The sequence below is a fragment of the Panicum hallii genome, chromosome 1 (genome assembly GCF_002211085.1).
Source record: "Panicum hallii strain FIL2 chromosome 1, PHallii_v3.1, whole genome shotgun sequence".
NCBI classification, from domain to species: domain Eukaryota; kingdom Viridiplantae; phylum Streptophyta; class Magnoliopsida; order Poales; family Poaceae; genus Panicum; species Panicum hallii.
Genome location: NC_038042.1, coordinates 50,951,121 through 50,977,301, shown reverse-complemented (window position 1 = coordinate 50,977,301; position 26,181 = coordinate 50,951,121). Strand labels below are relative to the sequence as shown.

Sequence of the window (26,181 nt, the reverse complement as noted above, 5' to 3'; positions counted from 1 at the left end):
ACCCAAAACCCGCATCTGACATGTGGGTCCACATCAAAACCATATATATAACGATAACCCTAACCCTAACTCTCCCACCCCCACTCCAGCCGTCGGCGCCCCATCCCACAGCCCCACCCGGCCGCCCGCGCCAGCGCTCCCCGCCCCCCCCGGTCGGCGGCTCCGGCCGCCCCCCCAGCTCCGGCCGCGCCAGGCACGCAGGCCCCGGCCCCACCCCTCCCGGATATATCCACGGATATCCGATACCCGCAGGTAACGGATATGGATACATTTTGCTATCCGTTACGGGTTTACCCCCGTCGGCGGCTCCAGCCGCCCTCCCCCCCCAGCTTCGGCCGCGCCAGGCACGCAGGCCCCGGCCCCCCCCCCCCACCCGGATATATCCGCGGATATCCGTTACCCGCGGGTAACGGATATGGATACATTTTGCTATCCGTTACAGGTAACGGGTACGGGTTCGGGTATGGTTTTTAGGTCGCAGGTATGGATATCCAGAGGCAATATCCACGGATAGTTTACCCGTTGCCGTACCCAGCCTTGACTGCTCACACTTTCGGGCATTCTAGATTCTGATGGACGGGGGAGTGGCGTTTGGTGCTCTTGTTCCTCCTGATCAAAAAACTGTGCAAGTCGTGTTTCATGGGGCCTTGTCAGAAGTTTGGTCGCAAGTCATCGTCTAGCCTCTGTAAGGTTGCTAGCGCCACATGTCCGCAGATACGAAAGCTGACGGTATTATCCTTGGTAGAGAGGTGGTTTATCCACACGTCTACGACAGACGCCCACGAAACCTGAGGGATTTTTTTTGCGAGGAAAAACCTGAGGGTTTTTTTTTTGCGAGGAAAAACCTGAGGGATTTGACTATGCAAAGCCTATGAACAGAGCGGTAGTGCATCGTCGAATAAACAAACAATCGTTTAGCTGGAGTATATCCTAACATTAGCCTAATAAAGAAGAGTTTCAAGGCTGAGGCATTAGCCTAACAAATCCAACACGTAGCTAAAGCAGGAGCGAAACGGGAGGCGCAGAAAAGGAAGGTAAAGCAGCCCGGCTGATTAGGCCCGGTGTCTTCCTTCAGCCACGCACATTTGGCAGCAGGGTGTCTCTGGTTGGATCATGAGGCGCGCGTTATACATGCTGCCATTTCCCCATCTTTTCTTTGACGAACTAGCTAGATCCTTCTGCCGTGCCTAAATTTGATGACCGATGTTCCTTGTCAGAGATGACATGGAATCGTCTCCTACCGGCACAATGGAGCTGGGGGAAGGCTTGGAACAGGCGGGAAAGAATATAAAATGGAGGAAACTGTCATTTCGAGCTAGTGGCCTGGAGAGAGAAGGATTCTGTTTAACCTGTCCAAACGCACAACGTCTTCTGACCGGTTTGGGGTGTTAATTGCCTTGCGTGAATTAGCTCTAGTGCCGTTTGTTTGGAATATAGGCTATACATGAGCTGGAGCGCACAGAAGAATTCTCGACCGAACAAGTGACCCCGCGCCGGAAATGCCGGGAAATTGGTGCTTCGAAGGCAAGCTTGGAGCTCATAACCAACGGAGTCAACACCGCCACTGTACGACAACACAGGATGAAAAAAAGTGGAAACCCTGCAAAAACTGTTGCAAACGACAACACAAAACTCCAAAAGAGCGCAGCAATTACAATTGGCGTCGTCACACCCACCCACCCACCCCATGTCCCCATTCCATCTCCACGCCGCCCAGAAGTCCAACGCGAGCGCACGGCGCCCTTTCCAACGGACGGACAAGCAAGCACTCATGGCTCCTGCCGTCTTGCGATTCCTCACACGCCAACGCAAGCGCGGCCGCGGATAACGAGCGAATCGATGGTTTTCTTTTCTTTTGTCGCAGATCGTGCACTCCCTCGGAAGCATCCTCCCTCCCGTCCCGGCAAGAACCCAAGTCCAAGATCGCAAACAAGCGTCCGCGCACGACAGTGCCTGGACGCACGTCACGCCGACGGCGATCACAACCAAACTTTCAGATTTGATTTGAAGCCCCTTCGCATTCGCAATTCACCAACCCAAAACTTTCTCAAATTTGGAGAAACCACGTGCAGTTCCGCAGCGGTTGTAGCTGCAGGTCCGCGACAGCAAAGCTGGAAATCGCTCGCCACTTATCCTCGCAGCAAGAGTAGACGCCAAATCATTCGAAGGCCAAAATAATACCAGTAATAATTCGTGGGTGCCGTGACGGCACCAACAGCGACCCGTTAGCCGGATTCAAAACCGGGGCGGAATCCATCCCCAATCCCCCACGACTCCTCGTCCGATCCCACGCCGGCCGGCAGCCCCACGAGCTCCCTTCGCCCCCGCCGTCTCGCAGATCTGTTTCTCTCGCTCCCTCCCTGCCTCCCTCCGAATTCGGTCGCGCCCCAGGTCACCCGCTGTGGCCAGATTTATGCAGCCATGCAGAGCGGCGGCTCGCGGTCGAGTTTGACTACCGCTGCTGCTGCTGGTGCGGGGTTGGGGAGGGACCGGTATCGGGATCGGCAATGGCGAGCCTGTCGGATTCGGCGGGCGCAGGCGGCGGCGGGGGCCGCGCGGGCGCGGAGCTGATGGTGCAGCAGTTCCTGCACAAGGCGCTGCACGCCATCCTCGCCGTGCGGTCGCCGCGCCCGCACGCGTCGGCGCCCGCGCCCCCGGCGTCGTCGGCGTTCCGAAAGCGGGACCAGTGGTTCCACCTACCGCTCCACGCGCCGCCGCCGCCGCCCGCGGCGGAGCACCTGCCGGAGCCGACCCCCGGGGAGCCGCTCGTCGTGGACGTGTACCTGGCCCCGTCGGGCGGCGGCGGGGCGGAGGAGGTGGTGGAGCGCTGGACCGTGGCGTGCGAGCCCTGGCCCTCGGCCACGGCGGCGGCGGCCGTGGGGGAGGGGCTGGCGGTCAACCGGGCGTACAAGCGCTGCATCACGCTGCTGCGGTCGCTCTACGCCGCGCTCCGCTTCCTCCCGGCGTACCGCGCCTTCCGCACGCTCTGCGCGTCCTCCGGCCAGCTCTACAACTACGAGATGGGCCACCGCGTCGGCTCCTTCGCCGCGCCCTTCTCCCGCGCCGAGGAGGCGGCCATGCGCACCAATCGCTTCGCCCCCGTCGAGACCCAGCTCGGCCGCCTCGTCGTCTCCGTCCAGTACCGCCCCAGCCTCGCCGCCTTCAATTTCGAGGTCACCTCCCTCGCGCCCGCCGCGATCATCATGGATTACGTCGGCAGCCCGGCGGCCGAGCCTACGCGCGCCTTCCCGGCCTCGCTCACGGAGCCCGCCGGCTCGGCCTTTCCGCAGCCCTCGCGGCGCCCCAGCAGCTGGGCGTCGCCTGCGCCCTGGCCGCACACGCCGGGGCAGCAAGCGAAATTCTCGCCGCCGCCGACACATTACGCGTCCCCCACGCCCTCGCCGCCCACGTTTGGATACCTGCACTCGCGGTTTAGCGGTGAGACTGCGCCAATGAGCATACCGCAGGTGGGCGGTGGCAGGGGCCCTGTCCACCATCGGAACATGTCGGAACCCACTCGAGCCTTCATGTTTCCTCCACCTTCGCCCAAGAGTGTGCGGGGGGAGGCAGGGATGCAGGAATCCCCGACCGAGGCCAATCGGTCGTTCAAGAGGGTGGATGGCATCCGGATGGGCGATCTCTATGCTAACTTGCCGTCTGGTTCTAAGGTGATTGCTTGCTTTTGTCCTTAACATTAATTCATGATGTTTATTTGCTTAGATGGAAGCATATAGACTCTAAAGCAGTATCCTATCTGAACAATTGAATGAGGCCTTGGAGTTTATATGATATGATAGTGCTGTGAGTATATAACTATCACTATCTTTTATGCCCTTAATGGAAGACTTGTATAGAAAATACTTGTGCAAAATCAGAAAGGCATATTGTTAAAAATTAACTCTTCTCTGTTAGTGTGTTCATTCATCCGACCTTCAATTTAAGGGCTGTTGTTTTGGTTGGAGGCTAATAAGAGTAGCATTTTTCTTTATGTAGAAAGGTCAGTACTGATTATAGACATGAAAGAGAAAGCAAGCCCAAAGCAACAGCAGAGGTTGACTACCGTTGCCAAATTGGCAATAGGTGAAAGCTAGGCAATGCTAAAATTATAGCAGTTAAACTACGTCTCCACTACCCCTATGTCGTCTTGAACTTGGTTTGCTATTTGAAGGACACTTCTTGCCCCATCTTGGAAGATACTTATGTTTCTTTCCTTCCAAATGTTCCACCGAGTGTAGATGATAGGCCCTCTAAAACCTGACTATCTTTCTTTGGATATGTATTTAGTCACAACGAACTAGCAGTCTTGCAGTCAGAACTTTGTAGTAACTTGTGAATGCAGTAGTACAGATTCATTGGGCCTTCCCTTTATCATGAGACTGTCTGTAGTTAGGATCCTATTAACTGTTGTAAAATTCGATCCATGTAAAAAATTTGCCAGGGTTCTATGTTTTTCGCCCTCCACAGATTTAGATTGTGTTTGGATGAGCGCCTGGGGCAACCTGGCCAAAATTTGGTCACTGAACATGGGTGAAGTCCTTGAGGACAACGTTTGGATCGAAGCCATGATTTGTCTTGCCCAGGCGCAGTGTATTTTTGCACCCCTGCGAGGCTGATTCGTGGGCGGATATTCCCTGTCTAGGTCAACCAAATTTGATTTTTGTTGATATTGTTACACCACCTGATTAACTCCATCATGCGTATAATTGCTAGCAACATATGATACATTCTTTTTTATGCAATTGCTTTGAACTTTAGCTTGCAATTTGGTTTGATCGCTATTTAGTACGATATTCATATCTCGTACTGGGAGGCAGTATGCAGCAACATGATAAATCTTAAAGAATTGTCCGATATTTAGTTTCTCGATGACGCCCTCTACGTGCAATTGAGTCCTTCAGTTCATGTTCAGAATTGATTGCTAGAACCATCAGTATGCCTTGTTTACTATTTTTTTTTGTCTCTCTTAGTCACATGTAATGAGCTTTTAGTTTGCTCTCCCTAGCTGATGATAATTTGAAAGATTTTTGAAATATTTAGACATACTAGTGAAATCGATCTAGTCTGAATTCAAATTTGTTATCTTTATGTTTTATTTAGCAACAGCCCAATTTCAACAGATAACTATGGACATGATCCCTTTTATGGCGAAGAATTTTAGTAGTATTGAGTGCTTAGCCAAGCTTGCATGGTTTGCTAGGACTAGAGACATATTGAATTACAACAACAACAACAACTTAGCCTTTTGTCCCAAGCAAGTTGGGGTAGGCTAGAGATGAAACCCACAGAAAACAAGAATTCAAACTGTCAAATTGGACAAAGAATGGTATTCTTTTGCCAGTGCATGTGTTATTTTTCATGTTCTTTGCTACATCCTATGACTCCAAATAAAAGTTCATGTATACTCAGGCACATGAATTATAATGTCCTAACATGTTTACTCTATTGATTAGGCAAAAGGCAAAACACGAAAAGATGCCTTGAAGTTGTTAATTTTGCATTTCTAGAATATTAGGAATTCCCTTCCCCAGACTCCACCTTGTGTGGGAGCTTTAGCACTGGGTAGGCCCTTTAGTCAGGTGCTATGATAGTAGAAACAGTTTGAAGTCATGGCCAAACTATTGGCACAGGAATGTATGAAGCTGATTTAATTCTTGACAAGATGCCTCATGCCATACTAAACAATAAGAGATTGTCTTTGCATCTGCCTGTCTCTATAACCTTTTCTTTTCCATATATCCTTCTTTACTTGGAGCTGGAATACCATTTGTGATTGTGTGACAAACTACGCCTTGACAATGCCTTCAGATTACCATCATAATCTAGTTCCTGATTTTTCTTGCAAGCTTGCAACCTTTTGTTGCAACTCTGTTTCCTGTTGAATTCTGATTTGGCATAGTTATTTGTTGTACGCGAAATGCATTTCTTCTAGCTTTAATACTTTTGGTCTGTGTGCAGATTAAAGACAGTAGGGATGAATCTGGAAGTGGCAGGTTTTCTGGTGTCTTCTCTTCTAGTGGTTCACCACGACTCGGGTTCTCGAGAAGTTCAAGCAGATTATCTATGCAGGATGATACTGATGATGCGGATTTTCCTTTTGCTGTGGATGATGTTGATCCAGATTCCCGACCAGGGTATGTTTCGGCTCCTACTTCATATTTCCTGGATCGTTATTGACTCATGTGCCAACTGTTTTTCTTTACTTGGTTGTACAATGTGTTACTTAAGCACCATAGGCTGGCTCTATATGTCCAATGATCATATTGCTTGGGAACCTTTGCAATCCTCATGAGTAAATCTTTCTGATTCTGTTGCATGCACTTTACAGGAGTAGCGGTGGGAAGGACGTGGGTGGTGATCAGGCAGGTTCTTCGTCCCATAAATCACAAGACGCTGCTGTCGGTTATCTTGTCCACCTGCTAAAGTCTGCACGTCCACTGCGAGATTCTAGCTACTCAACTCATACATCAAGGGCTGAATCTATTGAAGCAGGAAGCACAAGCTCCTTCATGTCCCGCAGGACATCTGACGCACTTGAGGAACTCGAATCCTTCAGAGAAATAAAGGAGAACCTGCTAGCACGTAGTAGATCTAGACTGCAGGATTCATTGGATAAACCCTAAGCGTCAATGCTGCCCTTAATTCCATACCCTAAGCGTCAATGCTGCCCTTAATTCCATATTCTTTAACCGGTTAAGAATCCAAACTGTAGAGTTGATTATATTGTGAGGTTGGCAACTTATTCTGGACTTGTCACTGTAAATAACTAATCAACTGGCGCTTGTTTCTGAAGTAGAATATCCAGGCCTTTGATTCTATTGTGGAAATTGCTTGTCATTCTTAAACTGAAGGCTGAAGCAAGACTACAGCCAACGTTTGTTCATAGTGTTTGTATACGAGCAGAACAGATTGGACGCCTGTTACTGGAAGCCTGTGACGGCCACATAGCTCAGGCGTGTGGAATCATCATGTATAACTAAACAAAACTGTTTATCGATTCAGTCTGAATTCTCTGTGGGTCTTCCATCATTTTATCAAGCTGTTTCTCGTACTCTCTTTCTGATATTCTGATGACATGATCTGAAAACTTTTGCATTGTGATGAAAACTTTTGCATTGTGCTATGTGCATGGTGGCACTGGGATTTGCAGATTGTGATTAGATCCGATGTAAAGGCCGTACTTCCGGTTACCCATTTTTACTCTCCTTTTGGTTGAATGGGAATGGAACCTTTGTGAACTTGTTTTCCTTTTGGACGTGTGAATGCCCCCTAAAAGCAACAAATTATGAACTTTCTCGGGACGTTGATTTCCAACTTCCAGCTTCTACATTCATATCCCAGTTTAGGTTATTCCTTTTTCATTCCAAGACAGAGATTCGAAGGTTCGAGATGCAATGCAACCAAGAGCTCGTTGTTCATTGCCTGTTCTTACTAGCATCCTCTTATATTCTCTGTTTAGACGTGTGACTTCCTTCGAAGAAACATCTCCCAGCATAAAGCGCCACAGCGCATCATTTTACTATCCCGGAATTTTCTGTCCCGTTTGCGTGTTGCCAGCAAAAACGCACTTTGCTATGACATAACAGATCGTTCATGAGACAAGCTGCGCTGTGGCTGTGAGCTCCAGCAAGTTCCACGAACACTAGCTACTACCTTGTTTGCAAAGTGAGAAGCACGAGTAGGGATGCAATATCCATGCATTCTAGTACACTGAATCGATCCAAAATTTTGTAAAATGAATTACAATGACATTGCCGCATAATTAATTTACAGGAGAGAATGAAATGAGCTAAAAAGGACAAGTCAATGTAACTAGATACTCGGTACTACAAACTTGTCGCATCCGCGCATGGCGAGCTGATCGCCGGTGGCATGATGCGCGCACGGCCAAGCACCCGCGGCCGTCCACGGTCCACCGGCGGGCACCGAGCGCTCGAACACCTGTCTCCTAGCCCAAGCTAGCAAAGGAGGAACGTCGGAGTAAGCTTTATTCCATACAAACTCGGGACATTTCTTTCCTCTTGTTTTTTAGTACTCGTGATGAAGAAAAGCGCTAGCTAGGATTCGTTTAGGTTGGATTATTGGAAGCCACGAGGCATGCACCCGGCTCAACAGAGCCCGGGAAAATCGAATCGAAACGCCCACTTTTGCAGTCGTCGTTGTGAACAGGCTTACAGGCGCGTGGCCCGCACAAGCGGATCTTCCACCCCGAAAGCCCTCGCCTTCAGGCCTTCTTCCCTATAAATACCGCCACCGGATCGGACTATCGGAGCGTGTGGCCTCCACATTCCGCCAACCTTCTCGATCCGCAGCTGCTCCTTCCCATCGCATTGCGCTTGTGCGGTCGACGGTCGTGCTTCCAATCCCATGGCCCCCAACCTCGGCTCCGACCACGCCCCGCAGTTCCCCTCCAGGCCGAAGCACGGAGAGGTCGCCGACGCCGGCGACATCGAGGCGGCGGCCCACGACGGGCCGGCCGGGCGCGTCGACTACCTGGCCCGGGCGCAGTGGCTCCGCGCCGCGGTCCTCGGCGCCAACGACGGGCTCGTCTCCGTGGCGTCCCTCATGATCGGCATGGGCGCCGTGAACGGCGGCGCGCGGGCGATGCTGGTGTCGGGCCTGGCGGGGCTCGTGGCCGGCGCGTGCAGCATGGCCATCGGCGAGTTCGTGTCCGTGTACGCGCAGTACGACATCCAGGTGGCGCACTCGGAGGGCGGCCGGGTCTGCAGCGAGGAAGCCGGCGGCGGCGGCGAGGGCGAGGAGGGCCTGCCGAGCCCGGCGCAGGCCGCGGCCGCGTCGGCGCTGGCGTTCGCGGCGGGCGCCGCGCTGCCGCTGCTGTCGGGCGGGTTCCTCCGGCCCTGGGCGGCCAGGGTCGCGGCGGTGTGCGCTTCGAGCAGCCTCGGCCTGGCGGGGTTCGGCGCCGCGGGCGCGTACCTGGGCGGCGCCAGCGCGGTCCGCTCCGGGGCCCGCGTGCTCCTGGGAGGCTGGCTCGCCATGGCCGTCACCTTCGCGGTGCTCAAGATGTTCAGCCTGGCGTTCAAGACGCAGGTCATGTCTGCGTAAATCAATCACGTCCTCTGCCAGTAAATAAAACTTTCGCTGTATCGACGATGGGCACGGGGTTTGGTATGTATGGCCCGTGATGCAAGTGCAATACACCGTTAGATACTAGAAAACTTGTAGTTGTAGCAACTTGCATTGTCCATATGGTATGACTGGGACACAGTGGCAGCACTGAACTGATTACTACTGAGGATATATGACGACAGCATATGTGCGTTATCAACATCTATACTTCTCTGAAGGTGACGTCAATGTCACTACAGTTCCGGCTTGTTAATATCTGCGATCGAACTTTCGTGTTGTCGTATTGACCAATATAGTTCCGTTCTGTACTGAACTGTGAACGAGCTTGAGCAATCTAGTCAGACAAAGAGCGCCCTACACGGTAGCACGGGCTCAACTGGCAGGACTCCGGCACGTACGTACTTGGCGACCCGGAGCAACACCGCAAGCACTTGCAGAGGAACCTCGGCACAGGCACACTCACGACGTGCGGCACCGCATGTCCCGTGTGTTCGAGCGAGCACGGGCCCTCTCCTCCGGTTCTCGCCCTGCTGGCTCCGAGCACCACCATTAGCGCGCACGCGGCCCGAACGCCCGGCACGTACGCGACGTACGGCTGCGGCGGCCGGCGGGCGCCCTCTCCTCGATCGCGTACGCGCGCGAGCCCTGACGACGTTGCCGCGCGCTCCGATCAACGCCGGTCGTGCCGCGCAACCGGCCGCATCGGGCGCGCACGCGGGCGTTCGATCCACCCCGTCGCGCGGATCGGAGATGGGTTCGCGTGTATTCTTCGCACAAGCAGCGCTGCAACCGAAGCCCCCGGCGAGACGGGCGGGGAGATCTCTCGATCAGCCTAGAAACATGTTCCGGGAAGAACTTGCCAGCCGTGCATGGCGCATCAGGCAACCATAGCAGAGCCACGCGAGCCCGTCTCGAGCTAGCGTGGCAACTGGCAACCATGATCGAGATCGAGGAAGGATCCGCCGCGCGACGCGGTTGTCGGGGGAACATACAGCATCCGAGGTGCTAGCTCCGTGTGAGATTGAGATGTAACAGAAAAGGAAAAGAAAAACTCCATGCGAGAGATGAGCGCGATCGAGAACTCAGAAAAAAAAGATTGTGGCGAGTTCCGCTAGGGCACCGATGATCGTCGAGGATGGGGAGGTAGCACGTGATGGAGTTCTTCCTCTCCCAGGAAACGTGGATCTCCCAAATGTGTGTGACCAAAGCAGAGTTCGTCCCCAGGTGGCGGCTCAGGCAAGACCGCAAGAAAGAGAACGTACTACATGGCTAAGTTGCGCGCACTATTTCTGCTATGTATGGCGTCAGTCCGTGACGACTATACGCACACTGATTTTCCAACCTCCAAGTATGAAATTTGGGCAGGACCAAAAGAATGCGCAATATTTTGGCAAGTACGTACAGTGACCAACTTACACTTAATAATTCAAACAAATTGTAGAAAATGACTCATTTTTGTATTGGGTGGTGGGACGAGTTGCAAAGTTTAGGGATGACGTGCCCGTTTAAAGTGGAAAAATGAGTGTGAGCTGAGCAATCACGCTTCCGGCAAAGTCTCATACTTGGCACGGATATGTTAGACCTATAATAATCATGTTTAAAGCACCTGCTAGGGTGTACCCTTGTGGTTGTGCCTATGGCGTGTACATATACGTGTATGTATCGGTCCGATTTGTACCAGAAAAGAAACATAACGGGAGCATATTCCTTACTGACGAGGAGGGGCCCTAACTTTTCTTTAGTTTACGGTGATTAAGAAAAGATGACAAATAAAGGTTATGTAGGGCGCACATCAAACACGAAAGACAACTACCTGGAACCAAAAATGTATTATAATGCCAATTATTCTTATCTTATATCATTAGTGTGGAGACTCTTTTTAAGCCTCCATGTTAATCCTCAGAAGACACATTAGAAAATGAGATATATCCTAGAAATTCTCATAAAAATCAGAAAATATCATTCCATGAATTTGGTAGACGACTCTAATCATTAATAATAACTATAACCGTTGGATCTGTACAACGTTTTTTTAAAAAAAATAAATTGCCCATCTCTACCATCATGGAAGTAGTCTAATAAAAGCGATTGGAACTATAATATTTTCTAAGAAATTATCCATCCATATCGTTATGAAAAATAACCACATAAATCTTCATCTTAATTACCTTTCTATGCTATATTGCTATCATAGAAAGTAATACAAAGTAAACCATAAATCTGTATCTTAGTTACCCGCTCCCGTCATTATTAAAAGCAACCTAAACTTGCATATAAACTAATTACATCTATCATTATAAAAAGAGTATCTCAAAGTACTTGTATATAAACAATCCACTTCTGTCATTGTTAGAAGAGAAAAAAAAACTAACTAAAGGCATGAGTAAGTGCATGATGTGTGTCACCATACATAGCTCAAGCTGAGGTCCCAACTTAATATATGTGAAATACTAACGTATGCTCTAGGCAAAGGAAGGATCTGATAATGTGGACGGGGAAGCGTATACAGCTAGATAGGGCAGTTCTGATCTTTATCCACACAAAGCCACGTGAGTGCTTGACGTACAGTAGATATGATGGACGTGCATGTTATCCATGTTTGTATCGAACAGAAACGTGCGCATGGATTCTGACGCGAAGGGAACAGATACCATGCATGCATCCCCCTTCTTTAACTGGCTTTCATCAACTCGTATACGTCGCCGTATAATCATCGTCTTTATTTTGGTTTGGCGGAACGAATGACCCGCGTGCAGCGCAGTAGATAGACCAGTAGCTAGGGTGGTCGCTTCAGTTTGGCCTGGCTATGTTTCAAGCTTTCCTTCTCGCATGCAGACGTAGCAGTACCACACGCTACCGTGAAAAGTTTTACGCTGAAAAATGGATGTGCGTCCAGAGATCCGCATCTGGATCGATCGACGCGATGTCATCTTGTGTATAGCACGGCTCTAACGCTACGCACGGCCTTGTCAGTCAGTCTGAGTCAGTACGTCGATCTGATTCGGAGTAGTTTAATCCCAATGCCACATGTCTGTGTGTAATGTGGGCTGGCTTACGCTGAGCCGGTTATTAGAAACAAAATCGATCACGATCTTCGTGCAAGGATGGCCTAAGCAGGCGTGCCTATTCCTCGTTGCCAAATTTTTGTTTGCACTTCTAGACTTCTTGTGAAGATAGTCGTTCAACATTTTTTTGTACGTATTCAGCTCCACACTCGCTTGTGGTAGTAAAGCGACCCGGGGGGGGGGGGGGGGGGGGGTCGTCCTATCTAACTTTCTGGAAGTTGATTAGCTAATCATCTTTAAGGCCCAGCAGGCCCAAGCAGCATATTTTTTCACGCGCGGCTGTCTTTCGCTCCGTGTACTTCGGCCATTAATTCTTCGTCACAATTTTTCAGCGAGCAAATACGGGAGACGAGCATCTCATCAGAAATGAGATGTATAGGATCTCCGCCAAATTAGGCTGGCTGGTCGGGGAGACGTCAGAAACGATCCTAAGGCCACGGCCATGCATGGCTCGTGGGTCGTGGCTAGCCCATGGGTACAAGCGCGCGGAACGCAGCCCGAGGCCCAAAGAGGTTGGTTGCGGACCCTAAAGCCCATCAGGCGCGGGATGAGCTTTAAACTGCAACTCTGCAACGATTCGGGCACAGAGCACAGAGCAGCCGCAGCTTCTTCCCCTGCGGGCTGCGGCGAGATGATCTCCAAGTTCTCTGGAGCGAAAAGATCAACCCAGCGGCTACATGGAGAAACGGGAAAGCACTCGCCACTCCGGCCATCTCCCCCTCTATGCCGGGCAATCTGTCCTCGCATGTCTCCAGAGCACCAGCCAAGCCGTCGGTCTCGACGCAGACCGTGCTATCCACGCAAAAGCGATCATGACCCAGCGCGGCTATCAGGCTGGTCCAACCGGAACCTCCTGTCCCCTGCCTCAGATGGCTGGTTGGAATGTGCCATCAAAGCAGGAACTTGCTAGTTGTTAGAAATTCTGCGGAACCCAGCTCCGGTTCATGTAGCAAGACGATGTATGATTCGTTGGGATCACGAAAAACGGACGTAGCCTATAACTCAGTACCACAAACATGAATAATCCAATGTCAACTGCCCTTACAATCCAATCGGGAAAAGGACGACACTAGCCCCCAATAAGTTGATTCCTTTGCCACGGCTACATTTTGGAAAGGTACGAACGGGGGCATGTGAATTAACAAGCCCAGCACAAGACACGAATAGGTGGGTACAATCGCATCATCATCTCATCTGGACTATTCCAGCGCTTACGAGTTTCTGAATCTTCTGCATAACTCCAGGGTTCTTCAGGTGCTCCTGAGCGGCCCTGGGGTTCTCCTGGAAATCAATTAGCACCTGCAAACCAGGAAATCAGTTAGCATCCACATATAGTCAGCTTGACTCCAGGATTCAAACAAAGCATGCAGATTCGATGATACCTGTCGCATGATAGGATCCGTAAGGATGTTCTGGATTTCTGGGTCCTGCATAGCTTTATTCTGCAGAAACACCACGAGAACCGGTTAACAACACTGAATCTGAAGCAGCCAGATGCAGAAAGAACACGAAAGCATATTCCAATATGGTTACCTGTCTTTCTTGCAATTCGTCCTGGCTTATTTCTCCTCTGTTGGCCTTGTTGATCTGTTCAATGCACCTGCAAATGTTCCACCAAAAGAAAGGTTAAAAAAATGCTGGTTTGTAAGTTTATGCAAACATACACTAAACAATTCGGCTACTGGTATTGCATAGCTTCATTACCTCCTAACACCATCAAGCAGTTCCTGGTTATTAGGATCATGCTTTAGGCCAGCCTGGTAGGTTTCCATGGCCTTGTCATATTCTTTCATGAAGAATTGAATTGCACCTTTCCGTGTGTACCCTTTGGTGAAGGTGGGGTCTAGCTCAAGACACTTCTCTGCATCTTTAAGACCTTCAGGCATGGCTCCTAACTTGGTGTAGCATGCAGCTCTATTGCTGTATACCTGATAAATAACATTTTAAGGTCAGTTACAGGTTACAGGTAGCACACGTATGAGCTGATAAAGCAAAGCTACAAAGACTCAAAGAGCGACAACAGATCAAATATATATAACAATTAAGATACATATTATGGATTAAATTATTACATAGATCAGGTATTAATTGATTAATTCAGAATCAACTAACAAGTAACTAACAGTAACCTCGAATTAACACATAGGCAGTACAGCAATCTGTAGAGAGCTCATGTGCTGCGTTCCAATTTTGCAAACCCTGATGTTTCCATTTCAAAAAAGAATGGATTCGGCCTTATACATACACGAGGAAGGTAATCAAAAAAGAAAGAAGAATCAAGGGGGGCAAACTAGGAAAGTTTAAGTAGATAAGAGGAAGAAAATATGAATATTCAACAAGCAAGATAAGAGGAAATTAAAAGAGAGATATTTTAAATCAATTGCATAACCCAAATTGAAATCCAAATGCTAGGTGTTAAGTAGCTTAATAGAAGAACAAAGATCAACCAATAAATAGCTCCTATCTTCTAGTCATCATTCTTATTCTTTTTTTTTTTTGAAAAACCATTCTTATTCTCAATCAGCAATATTCGCCCTTCTACTCTCCCTCCTCTTCAAGCCAAGGCATTAATTCCCAGCATCAATCCCAAATGTTTCATACGTTACTCTAACAAAGGCATATAGTAATAATTAAGAAACAGAAGCAGAAAAATTACCCTAGGATCCTTCGGGTTTCTCCTAAGAGCCTCCGTGTAATGTTTTATTGCTTCTGGGTATTTTTGCTGCTTGAAGAACTCGTTACCTACAAATCATAAGACAAATTACAAAACTATAGCAGAAAGAATACCAGCAACAGCAGGTACTGGAGATGACATTATAATGCTTATCATACCTTTCTCCCTCTCCTCATCAGCTAACTTTGGATCATAGTACTCTTGTTGCTCCAACTCTTTCTTTGCCTTCTCAGCCTCATTTAACTTTTTAAGAGTGTCTGGATTCCGGTGCTCAGTTAGAGCCTTCTGAAAGGTCTCAATGGCGATATCAAAATCTTTAGAGGTCTTAGCAAGTTTGACTAGAGCAGTTCCTTTTCTTGTCAGTGCCCTTGAGATCATCTTGAAATCAGCACGAAGTTCTCTACCCCTCTCCACAGCCTTATCACAGTCCTTAATGCATTCATCGTACTGCAGGTAGAAAGTAATATTAGTACATTCCTAAGATTACTTTGGTTACCAAAAGTGAACCAAGGCGACAAGGCTAGAGACACTATCAAGTAACCAAATATGCCAACATATTTCATGCACAAGCCACACAGCTAAATCCTGGAAGAAGTTCAAAGTTGGATTTAAGGCATAACGCTGCACTCTTATACTCCTAAAACTTAGCAATGTGCTCTATACAACTGCTTCTCAGCTAAGGCCCTGTTTGGTTCCAGGGACTAAAAATAAATCCCCATCACATTGGATGTTTGGACACCAATTAGGAGTATTTTAAATATAGGCTAATTACAAAACCAATTGCATAAATGGAGGCTAATTCGCGAGACGAATCTATTAAGCCTAATTACTCCATGATTTGACAATGTTGTGCTACAATAAACATGTGCTAATGATAAATTAATTAAGCTTAATAGATTCATCTCGTAAATTAGTCTTCATTTATGCAATTAGTTTTATAGTTAGGTCATGTTTAGTCTCCCTAATTGGCATCCAAACATCCGATGTGTCACGGACTAAAAATAAGTCACTGGATCCAAACAACCCCCTAAGCACTTTGCACAATTAGCATGCGTGCATGACAACAAAATAATTAATCATCATAATGGCCACTCAATAGTCAATAGTATCAGGTCAAGCACTTAATCCCTCAAAAGATCAACTACTGGTCTACTACTGCTTTGCGCATTGCATAACCAAGCAAATGAATGTAACAACGGTGGGAGCACAAAATCAGATCCTTAATTATTGATGAAACCAGTGAAATAGAATGGCCTCACCTTTCCCATCTCAATGTAGACCGCTGCTCGGTTAGTCAGATAGGAAATATCCTCGTCGTCAAGTTCCAAGGCTTTAGTGTAGTGCTGGATCGCCGTCTCAAAGTCCTTTTTCTTGTAAGCTGCGTTACCTGCTTCCTTCTCCTTCTGAGCAGCTGCTTTCCTCTCCTTTCGCTCCTTCTCCTCATCAGTCAAATCCATCGGCTCTGGCTCTGGCTCCGGCTCAACCTCCCTCGCCTTCGTCTCAGGAGGCGGCGTCTGCTGCTGCTGCGGCGGCGGCGGCGGGGTAGACTGCGACGGCTCGGAGGCCTCGGGTCTCTGGATCTTGATGTTAAGCATGAGGCTGAGCACCTGCATCATGCGGGGATCGGAGAGGTACATGTTGAGGCTGCCGGGGTTCCTCTGCACCTCGCGCAGCATCTGCATGAAGTCGGGCTGGTCAAGGTAGGCGCGCGTGGTAGGGTCAGCCGCGATCTTGCTCCACAGCTCGGGGCCCTGGAACATCTGGCCGATGGCGTCGGGCCCGGACGGCCCGCGGCGGGGCGCGGCGGCGGCGGCCTTCTTGGCGTCCTCGAGCCCCGCCTTGAGGCCCTCGTTGCTGGGGTCGAGCGCGAGCCCCTTCTCGTAGGCGCCGACGGCGCTGGCGGCGTCGCCGAGGCCGAGGTGCGCGGCGCCGAGCCGCGAGTAGCCCTTGGCCCAGTCGGGCTTGAGCTCGACGGTCTTCTGCGCGTCGGCAAGCGCGTCGGAGTAGCGGTGGAGCGAGGCGAGCGCGGCGGAGCGGTTGGAGTAGAGGACGTGGTTGCCCGGGGCGAGCGCGATGGCGTCCGAGAAGTGCCGCGCCGCCTCGTCGAAGCGGCCGGCGGAGAACGCCGCATTACCCTTCGCCTTCGCCTCGTCGGCCATGGCGGCAGCCCGCGCGGGGTCCGATCGGATCGAGCGAGCTTCGGAGGGTTCTCGAAGGCTTGGCGGCTGGAAGGGCCGGAGGAGGGCGCTGGAGGAAAAGTCTGGGGGGTTTGATGGGGATTAACGCGGAACCCAGATGAGATTTTATAAAACTGGGAGGTGCCCAGCGGCGTTGGATCCCCAATTCTCAAGAGTTCTCGAAGGTTCCGCCGCCACGGAGTGGCCGAGTAGGATTAGGCCAACGGGAGAGAAGACCCGATAGAAATACACTCGGTTAAATTTACGCCTCTTGAAGTGGAAAGCGGACATATTAACGGGCCTTTTCCGAGCTCTTACGAATGTTTGGGCTGTTATTAATCCAGCCATTTGAACAGGCTTCGGTAAGGTTATGGGCCGACCAAAATGGGGCTATAGGCCCAGATAGGCAATGATCTCGAGGTCCAGCCCAAGAACGGTTGTAGATTTTAGAAAAGGAAAATTTCCATGGTCTAGCCCAACCCGTCCACCCCACTCCGCTACCTGACGGCTGACGCCGAAACATTGAAACTGCTGCTGCACCTTGCCACCGGCCGCACAAGCCGACGAGCCGCCGCTCCAGCTCACGCCCCACGCGTCCGTGTTCCAGGGCGCCGCTCCATGCATGGCGGCATGGGCGCGGCGCCTACTTCTTCTCCCCTTCCGAACCCCCGCGCCGCTCTCACGCTACACTCCTACCCTCCCCGCCGGCCCGCCGCTGGACAGTAGCAGTGAGGAGAGGCACGCAAGTGGCGATGGCGGCCCGGTGGTGCGTCGCGTTGCTCGTGGTGGCGCTGGCCGCGGCGGGGGCTGGCGCGGAGGAGGGGGAGTGGGACCCCGTGATCCGGATGCCTGGGGAGAAGGAGCCGGCCGCGGCGCGGGGAGGCGAGCGGCTCGACGAGGAGGAGGATGACGGCGTCGGGACGAGGTGGGCGGTGCTCGTCGCCGGCTCCTCAGGCTACGGCAACTACAGGCACCAGGTGAGCGCGGTATCCGAGGCCATTCACTTCCGCGCGCGTTGCGCGCGCGGGTTCGTTAGCTTGGATTCTACGGACGGTGCGAGATTTTATTGCTATGCTTGCTTGTTCGTCAGTTCGTTGCGTGGTTCAGAGGGCGCTTCGGAAATTATTCTGGAACCGTGAAATTGCGATTTTGGGTGCTCAATTTGTGGGGTTCTGAGCTAAAGGATGCTTCGATTTAGTACCGCATCTCGAGTCCTTTCTACATCTTGAGTTGGTTTAGTTGCTGGTTCAGCTGAGTTGGGGGCAGAACTGTTCGTGCTCGGTCCAAAGGTTTTCGATGGGTTTAAGGATCATGTGACTGTGCGGCGAGTAGTGACAATTGATGGTTCATAGTCTAATGATACATCACCATCCAAGCTACGGTTGTCTGCTTCTTAAGGAAGTAATGTTTGTCAAGCAGTCATTTTCATGAAAGGCAGCGATATGATTTGGAAACAGGAAGGGATCTGGAATTTCGCAAATTTTGCTTCTAAATTTCTTTCCAAGGTTGAAGTGTTACAAAAATTTGAGCTAAAAGTTGAAAGAACAGCTAACGTATGTGCTGGCTGGTACTTGTACTTTCACACTGTGATTATGCGCCTGTACCTATAAACTGTCAGAATATGCATGTGATTCAGCAGATTTTTCATTATTTTCACATTTTTTGTCTCATTAGTAGCAGGGAGCAGATATCAGCAAGCAATTGTCTCCATGGTGCCTTTGCTTTATGGTTGATGTGATTTTGTTGTATTGCAGGCTGATATATGCCATGCGTACCAGATACTGCGGAAGGGAGGGCTAAAAGAGGAGAACATTGTGGTGTTTATGTATGATGATGTTGCCAATAGTGCACTCAACCCAAGGCGAGGGGTTATCATCAACCATCCGGAGGGTGAAGATGTTTATGCTGGTGTGCCGAAGGTACTACTTAGTGGATTTTCTCACAGTAAGATGGGACGATTGGGATCATTCTGCGCCCAAACTTACCTTTTCAACTAGTTTCTACGTGATGCGTTAGTTAGGATTATACATCATCTTTCTGGGTGGGTACAATGAAAACATTGCAGGATTCATACATATTCCTTTACGATTGTGTTGCATAGGCAATCAACATAACACAGAATGAGTTGAAGTAGTTCAAATTGCAGTTGTGTGCGCACAACATGCATATTCTTATAAAGAAAATTTCAACGTTAATGCTCACCCTCTACAAGGGAAGATTCCTGCGTGATTGCTTGTCCATACTTATATACTGTGAAGTACTTGGATTGTAACATTTGATTCCAACCAAGCTTGAGCCTTTTTCAAACCTGGTTATGAGTAGCTTTTCAATTAAATATACGAGTGCTCTAGATGGAAACGATGGCATGAGGCCCTATTCTTTTACCATGTGTTTTTAAGGTGTTCTAGTTCTAGTGGTTCACAACTGTTTCTTGCTTAGCTGTGGAGGACTTGCTAGACTAGGGTTCATGCATAATATTATCTTTGTCTGTTAACATAGCTTCTATTACCAGGACTACACTGGGGACCAAGTCACCGCTAAAAACTTCTATGCGGTTCTCTTGGGTGACAAAACTGCAGTCACCGGAGGCAGCAGGAAGGTTATCGATAGCAAACCGAATGACCATATTTTTATCTATTACTCAGATCACGGGGGCCCTGGTGTTCTTGGTATGTGACATTGCATATGCTTCTATGTTGTATCAAATCAATGTTGTTGTAATATAGATTGACGTTTGTAATTGGCAGGTATGCCCAATCTACCATATCTTTATGCTGGTGACTTCATAAAGGTGTTAAGAGAAAAACATGCTTCCAACAGCTATGCAAAAATGGTAAGATTTTTCTCATTTATTTGTTGTCAGGAAATTTGGCCTGTCTGAACAAAAGCCATGTGGACAGGTTATATATGTGGAAGCATGTGAGAGTGGCAGTATATTTGAGGGCTTAATGCCAGAAGACCTGAATATTTATGTCACGACTGCATCCAATGCAGAAGAAAGTAGCTGGGGTACATACTGTCCAGGAATGGAACCATCACCTCCTTCTGAGTACATTACCTGCCTTGGTGATCTCTATAGCATCTCTTGGATGGAAGACAGGTAAGCTTCGTAAAATATGGGTCTGTATTTGTTAACGTTATTGTTTTAGTGGGTCAATCTTACCTGAAATTTAGTTTCATAATTTGGGAGTCACAGGCAGAGTCTGTGAAGAAATACTATGGCTGTATGGCATGTTGTGCATTTGTGGTTCTATTGTATCTATGCACATAGAATCAGTACATTAGCTGAGTACAGTAAGGAATTGGACATTAGAATAGCTAATTTAAAAGATTGAAACTTTTCTCCGGATCAAAATATGGTACCAATTCTGGATAAACGTCGAACTTTCCGTGTGTTAATTGCTTAGCCATGAAGCATATTATGTTAGTTTGGAAGCAATTGTTAGTTTGGAAGTCTTCACCTGGTAGCGTGACAATTAACCATTTGACAGTGAGACTCACAATCTGAAGGAGGAAACAATAAAGGAACAGTATGAAGTGGTGAGTCTCAAGTTGCCTTCTAGGCATTTCATTTGCATTGATGAAACCAAACTTAGTCACAGTGCCGTGCACAGGTGAAGGAGCGTACTTCGGGATCAAACAATTATGGCGCAGGCTCTCATGTCATGGAGTATGGGGATAAGACCTTCAAGGGCGAGAAGCTTTATCTTTATCAAGGTTTCGATCCTGCTAATGCCAACGTCACAAATAAGCTGCTTTGGCGAGGCCAAAAGGCTGTGGTCAACCAAAGAGATGCAGATATTTTATTCCTTTGGAAGAGGGTAAGTTCTTGTGCTATACCAGTACCTCAATTAGCTTGTTGTGTTCCTTTCTGAAATATGAAAATGAACTTATTTATCTAGTACTCTGACAATTTGTTTGCTCCTGTTTGTTACATTCTCATTTTTTCTCATGTAACAAATATTTCCACAGACAACAATAAGGCCATAAGGGGCGTGTTTATAATTATGTATTTCTTCAAATGATTGTTATTTACATCCTATCACTCTCTCTGACTAAAGCTGCTATGTGCATGGATTATCCGGGTAGTCCTGGGCCAAGGTGACATGGTTTGGTAGCATGGCCGTCATATTCCTTTTTCTTTTTTTTTTCCTGAAAGACGGCAAGAGATTTGCCGCAAGTTTTATGAGACGAGAAGAAGAAAAATAGAGAGTGCAAGTACAGAGCGCCCTGCAAAGAAAGGCCGAAGACACAACTGAAAACAGCTCGACCCAGCTTTAAACCAACTGACAAAACAACTAAGCCTGTCATATCCCTTTTGTTTATGTTTATTTTGTGCACATGCTGCATTAGGATCTTTTTTACATTGTGGATTTCTTGTCTGTTGGTACCCTGTTAGCAATCACCGCAATGGGTGGGATCACATAGAGGGCTCACATCATGGAGTCGGTGAATGATTACAATTTGTTGGTTTGGTTTTGGTTTCAGTATGAGCTGTTACATGAAAAATCTAGAGAGAAGCTTGAAGTTCTGAGGGAGATCACTGGAACTGTAACGCATAGGAAGCATCTCGACAGCAGCATTGATTTTATCGGAAAGCTTCTCTTTGGGGTTGAAAATGGGCCTTCCACGCTTGGAGCCGTTAGAGCTCCTGGCCAGCCACTCGTTGATGATTGGGACTGTGTGAAGCGAATGGTAAGTTAAGAGACTCTTCTAAGACTCAATCATCCTCGTTTGTATACGAGAGCTATCTTGGCTGTCCTTGCTTGTGCTGAAGTGAACTAACTCGTTCTCACGAGCTTGAGAGCTATCTTGGCTGTCCTTGCTTGTGCTGAAGTGAACTCACTCGTTCTCACGAGCTTCTACAGGTACGGATCTTCGAATCCCATTGTGGGTCGCTCACTCAGTACGGTATGAAGCACATGCGGGCATTCGCAAACATATGCAACAGTGGCGCACCTGCCACCGCGATGAAGGAAGCTAGCATCAGTGCTTGCGGCAGCTACAACTCGGCGAGATGGAGCCCGTTGGTCCAGGGCTACAGCGCATGATGATCTTCTACAGGTTCTGGGTAGCAATAATGCGTAAAGGACAATAACTGCTTAGCTTGCTTAGTCTGCTCATGCCCAACTTATATGGATCTGTATAATACGTATGTGTATCAGTGTATGTAGGACTAGTTCATCTGTAAAGCACTGCAAAACCTACCTTGTTGCGCCTCTGTACCATACAGTTGTAGTGTGTAATGATGTGCGTCTGTATATTTCGTCAGTGCGACAGTGAGAATATAAAAGTAGAAGGATGAATGCTGTTGCAACTTGCAAGGCTGAAATCCACAGGCCAGGTTTAAGATCAAACAGAGAACATAATTGTTGTCCAGACAATTTGAAGAATCTAAGATGCTGAATCCATGTCACCGACCGACAAAATGCGTGGTGGCTACGAGCTCCATGGCTCCACGCAGACAAGCGGTGCACGGTCCCCTCTGCTTTGTGGGTTAGCTAGACTGCCCTTTTGCTCATATTTTGGCTCAAGCAGACCCAGAGCCAGGCAAGAAGAGAGAGAGTTGAATCAGAGGGGAGCCTCAGTTACAAGCTTTTCTGAGGAAGGAGATGAACACCACGAGGAGCGCTAGTCCAGCCATGATACCTATTATTATTGCCACGGTCCTCCCAACGTCATCTCCCGAATTATCTGTCACCAAACAGAAGCGAAAATGTAGTAGCATATCATAGCAAAAGAAAACTGGAATAGCTCATAACTGCGTACAAATTAAGCGGGACATATCAGTGAAGTGCTCTCTTTGTTTACGCTGCTCGACGGTCCTCTACCAACCCATCAAGAAAGCATTTGTTCCTCTTAGAAAAATCCTCAGGACAATATCAATATGTATGGATCAGATGGGTTCTGTGTTAGTGCTCTTTAATTATTGCAATTGCGATAGTATTTAAGTTATACTTCCTAAAATAAAAGGAACTGCCTGCCTCCGACCGGAGAGGGGAGGGGGGATCTATTTATCGCACGCGTTACTATAGGCGATGCTACTGGAAAGACCTGTTCATCTTCCTCCTTGATCCAAAGGAGGGGGGAGCGGCCGCCAGCGAGCTAGGGAGGGGGGAGGAGGTGGAGTGGCCGCCGGCGAGGGGTGGGAGGTGGGGGGAGGGGCCGCCGAGGTCACCGGCGGCCGGGGTGGTGGTCGAGGTGGCGGAGCTTAGGATTCGGGGTTTCAGGGCTTCAATGGCCACTAGCTCTAGAGGAGGAGGTCGGCGGCGGCGGCGGCGGCCCAGTGGTAGTGACGGTTCGGCTGACGGCGGAGGCGAGGCAGCGCGGGAGCGCCGCCGACCGGGCGGGGCCGAACATCCGGTGGGCGGGGCCGGCGACGGGGGCGCGGAGAAGGCGGCGGTGGTGGACGGGTGGCGCAGCGGCAAGAGTGGTTAGATGCCGGAGGCGGCACCGGAGCCGGAGCCGGGGGAGGCGGGGATGGTGAGGGCGCTCCTCTGCAATTGGATGAATTCCAATCGCAGAGAGCGAGGAACTAACCTTTGGGGGATATTTTTTTAGTCTTTGTGGCATGTCCATATGCACTTGCATAGCTAATTATATGGACTGTGATATGGAGTAATTTAACAATATTTGTTGGTATCAGTACAATGCCTTATATACTAATTTTTATACATTACGGATGCCCTTATAAATTTAGAGTTTGCATTCGGCAGAAAATAAACAATACCAATTACCAACCTTGATCTGCGGCCATCATTTTATTTTCCGACGATGTTGCTATCTTCCTATTTTTTTAATAAATGAAGAAATATCTGTTTCAGTATTTCAACTAATAAGCTATGATTCCTGGCCTCTGCATCAGGAGACTGCACGTAGTCAAAACTAACATCTGGATAGCTCTAAAATGGCAGGTCAAGATATATGAAAGACTCGCAAGCGCCAGCTAAGCTAAGCCAAGCTAGGGAGTAGTGGCACAGCGTGCTTGCTTGCAACATCGACCAAAAGGCCGCAAAGTTTATGTCCTGAGCATATATTCTCCCTGTCCTCTTTAGCAGCTTTGGAAGTTTACTAGTTCGGAATCTATTCTCAGTTCCTTATCGCCTCACCCACACTAGTTGCTGCCAGGCCAGCGACTAGTGCGCACGCCTATTGGACCTCTACTCTCGTTCTATTTTTAAGATCTGGACTTTTTTTTTTGCGAAAAGAGATCTGGACTTTTGACGTCAAACATGTTTCAGTCCTACAGATTCGAGTTCGTGCGCCTCCAAATTTAGTAATCAAAGAATGTGAAAATAGCATCTTTTGTATTAAAAACAGGAAAACATGTTAAAATTGCCAAACTTTGTCCTTTTCAGCTTATAGAAAATGCAGTATAGTTTGTCTCTTCCATTTCTTCACAGTCGGTGGTTAGTAACAGACTAACAGTGTGACCATTTGCATTTTTGCATCCACGTACCTTGCGACGATCGGTAGGAGTTGCTATTCGCCCAGTACCTCACCGAGCACTGCACCAGGTCCACGTCGGCGGCGAGCGCGGCGCCGCACGTGCCCCCGAGCTGCGCCACCGCCTGCGACACGCACGCGGCGCATTGGCTCGCCGGGATGCCGCCGAGGCACTGCGCGACGCCGCGCACGGGGCCCGAGGCGCTCACCTTGTACCCGCCCGAGGAGGCCGCGGCCGTGGTGTTCTCCACGCCCTGCTGCAGCTCCGACAGGACCGCGCCGCGGGCGCTCAGGAACCCGGCGTCGCTGCTCGTGCCAGCGCTGCACCGGCGGTACGCCACGGAGGTGTCGGCGGCGCGGCCGACGAGGTCGCGGGCGCCGTACCGCACGAGGCAACCGTCCGACTGCAGCGACGCCGCGCGCGCGTTGGCGCACACGGCGCCGAGGCGCGCCACTGTGTCGCGCACGCACGACGAGCACTCGCCGGGGCGCAGGCCGCCGCGGCACTGGTACAGGCCGTAGGCGGCCGACGACACCGCGCCATCGGCCGCGGCGGCCAGTGCCTCGCCGCCGGCGCCAGAGGTGAAGCTGTTGTAGGTGGCGCCGGAGGACGCGGCGGAAGCCATGGATGCCAGGAGGGAGTTGAGGTTACTCTCGAAGGCCGTGTTGGGCGCGTACCTGGACGGCGAGCACCCGGCGTAGACGAACGTGCCCGGCGCGACGCCGACGTGGAGGAGGATGACGGCCGCGACCGCGAGGCAGCTGATCATGGGATGCATGGGTGAAGAAGCTGCTTGTGCTTTGGGTTCTCGATTGCGAGCTTTCGATTCGGTGATCTCGATTGCTGCAGCGAACGACGTGTTAAACAAGACGTTGGATCCGGTAGCTCTTTCTCTGGAAGTTTCTGCGGCGCGTTGCATGCTCTGGGTGACTGGGTGTGCATAGATCGATGTGAGGACGATTGGTGCAGTGGTGCTCGCATCAGAGATTCTTATACACCGTCACGACGAAAAGCAACTCCATCTTCGGGTAGGGTACTGGCCTACTGGGGCGACCTGGTTGGCGCGCGCTCGTGGGTGTGGCAACTTTGGTGTGAGCCAGGCAGCCAGCAACAGTCGCTGCCGTTTTGACGAGTTCGCGGACAGACGCCATGTCCTCTTTTTTTTTTTATGGGAGACGCCATGTCCTGACCAGGAGGACCGACCGTTGAGAAGCCTTATGGGCTTTTTGCGTCACATATAACATGGGCTGTGTTGGAGACATTTGTCGTGTGTGGGATTAACAGGCCTACTTACTGATCGTAAGCGAAGAAGACTCTGGGCTGTATTTGGGGACACTTGTACGTGGGCCTAACGGGCTTGCTGATAGGTGAAGACTCTGCTGGACTGGGCTGGACTTTGGCGCTTTACCTGCGCAAAAATGGCGTTGGTAACGTTGCTGATCCAGAGCTTTGTCTTGATCGTAGCCATTCTACTGTACATTCAGCATCTATACGTAACAGAGCAAGGTGCTGCAGCTGATTTAGTGCTAAGAAAAATGTTCTCTGCAGTCAATTGATGCACCTATCAGATTCAATGCTGAAAATGTTCCCATCTGTCAGCAACGACAAGCGCAGAACTTGCCCCTCTAGTTGTCACTTGTCAGCTTCAGTTCGCTTCTGATTAATCACATGGCCATGTGAGAGCAAGCTAGGATATTCCTCCTCCTGCTGCTGCTGCTAATGTTAGTAGCGTAC

The 26,181-nt window shown here is 49.7% G+C and overlaps 5 protein-coding genes across 5 annotated transcripts; 3 read left to right on the top strand and 2 right to left on the bottom strand.

The window, feature by feature from the left end:
- Positions 1 to 2,115: 2,115 nt before the first annotated feature.
- Positions 2,116 to 7,021, top strand: LOC112903622 (autophagy-related protein 13a). Its single transcript, XM_025972868.1, has 3 exons — positions 2,116 to 3,668; positions 5,956 to 6,131; positions 6,326 to 7,021. Exons 1-3 carry the CDS (start codon positions 2,508 to 2,510, stop codon positions 6,618 to 6,620), a joined length of 1,632 nt encoding a protein of 543 aa, XP_025828653.1. The 5' UTR covers positions 2,116 to 2,507; the 3' UTR covers positions 6,621 to 7,021.
- A 1,331-nt stretch (positions 7,022 to 8,352) lies between these two features.
- On the top strand, positions 8,353 to 9,269 carry LOC112877805 (vacuolar iron transporter homolog 2-like). Its single transcript, XM_025942178.1, has one exon. It carries the CDS (start codon positions 8,365 to 8,367, stop codon positions 9,058 to 9,060), a length of 696 nt encoding a protein of 231 aa, XP_025797963.1. The 5' UTR covers positions 8,353 to 8,364; the 3' UTR covers positions 9,061 to 9,269.
- A 3,842-nt stretch (positions 9,270 to 13,111) lies between these two features.
- LOC112888343 (hsp70-Hsp90 organizing protein) lies at positions 13,112 to 17,110 on the bottom strand. Its single transcript, XM_025954556.1, has 7 exons — positions 16,083 to 17,110; positions 14,982 to 15,270; positions 14,806 to 14,891; positions 13,854 to 14,077; positions 13,683 to 13,749; positions 13,532 to 13,591; positions 13,112 to 13,448 (listed from the first exon to the last, which is right to left on the bottom strand). Exons 1-7 carry the CDS (start codon positions 16,980 to 16,982, stop codon positions 13,335 to 13,337), a joined length of 1,740 nt encoding a protein of 579 aa, XP_025810341.1. The 5' UTR covers positions 16,983 to 17,110; the 3' UTR covers positions 13,112 to 13,334.
- Positions 17,111 to 17,525: 415 nt separating this feature from the next.
- On the top strand, positions 17,526 to 22,263 carry LOC112888357 (vacuolar-processing enzyme beta-isozyme 1-like). Its single transcript, XM_025954562.1, has 9 exons — positions 17,526 to 17,977; positions 18,755 to 18,919; positions 19,513 to 19,669; positions 19,748 to 19,833; positions 19,901 to 20,100; positions 20,492 to 20,540; positions 20,615 to 20,821; positions 21,489 to 21,695; positions 21,869 to 22,263. The coding sequence occupies exons 1-9, from the start codon at positions 17,753 to 17,755 to the stop codon at positions 22,049 to 22,051; spliced, it is 1,479 nt and encodes a 492-aa protein (XP_025810347.1). The 5' UTR covers positions 17,526 to 17,752; the 3' UTR covers positions 22,052 to 22,263.
- A 187-nt stretch (positions 22,264 to 22,450) lies between these two features.
- On the bottom strand, positions 22,451 to 25,653 carry LOC112888366 (cysteine-rich repeat secretory protein 15-like). The gene is made up of 2 exons (XM_025954572.1): positions 24,460 to 25,653; positions 22,451 to 22,694 (listed from the first exon to the last, which is right to left on the bottom strand). The coding sequence occupies exons 1-2, from the start codon at positions 25,364 to 25,366 to the stop codon at positions 22,585 to 22,587; spliced, it is 1,017 nt and encodes a 338-aa protein (XP_025810357.1). The 5' UTR covers positions 25,367 to 25,653; the 3' UTR covers positions 22,451 to 22,584.
- Between the last annotated feature and the right edge of the window lie 528 nt (positions 25,654 to 26,181).

Coding starts and splice junctions, on each gene's coding strand:
- LOC112888343 (XM_025954556.1), bottom strand. CDS start 16,982: ATGGCCGACGAGGCGAAGGCGAAGGGTAATGCGGCGTTCTCCGCCGGC. Junction 14,892..14,981: donor TGATGAGGAGAGGGAGAAAG/GTATGATAAGCA, acceptor TATGATTTGTAG/GTAACGAGTTCTTCAAGCAG. Junction 14,078..14,805: donor GAAACCCGAAGGATCCTAGG/GTAATTTTTCTG, acceptor GTTATTTATCAG/GTATACAGCAATAGAGCTGC.
- LOC112877805 (XM_025942178.1), top strand. CDS start 8,365: ATGGCCCCCAACCTCGGCTCCGACCACGCCCCGCAGTTCCCCTCCAGG.
- LOC112888357 (XM_025954562.1), top strand. CDS start 17,753: ATGGCGGCCCGGTGGTGCGTCGCGTTGCTCGTGGTGGCGCTGGCCGCG. Junction 17,978..18,754: donor ACGGCAACTACAGGCACCAG/GTGAGCGCGGTA, acceptor GTTGTATTGCAG/GCTGATATATGCCATGCGTA. Junction 20,822..21,488: donor TTTTATTCCTTTGGAAGAGG/GTAAGTTCTTGT, acceptor TTTTGGTTTCAG/TATGAGCTGTTACATGAAAA.
- LOC112903622 (XM_025972868.1), top strand. CDS start 2,508: ATGGCGAGCCTGTCGGATTCGGCGGGCGCAGGCGGCGGCGGGGGCCGC. Junction 3,669..5,955: donor ACTTGCCGTCTGGTTCTAAG/GTGATTGCTTGC, acceptor GTCTGTGTGCAG/ATTAAAGACAGTAGGGATGA. Junction 6,132..6,325: donor GATCCAGATTCCCGACCAGG/GTATGTTTCGGC, acceptor TGCACTTTACAG/GAGTAGCGGTGGGAAGGACG.
- LOC112888366 (XM_025954572.1), bottom strand. CDS start 25,366: ATGCAACGCGCCGCAGAAACTTCCAGAGAAAGAGCTACCGGATCCAAC. Junction 22,695..24,459: donor CTCCTACCGATCGTCGCAAG/GTACGTGGATGC, acceptor GTTTGGTGACAG/ATAATTCGGGAGATGACGTT.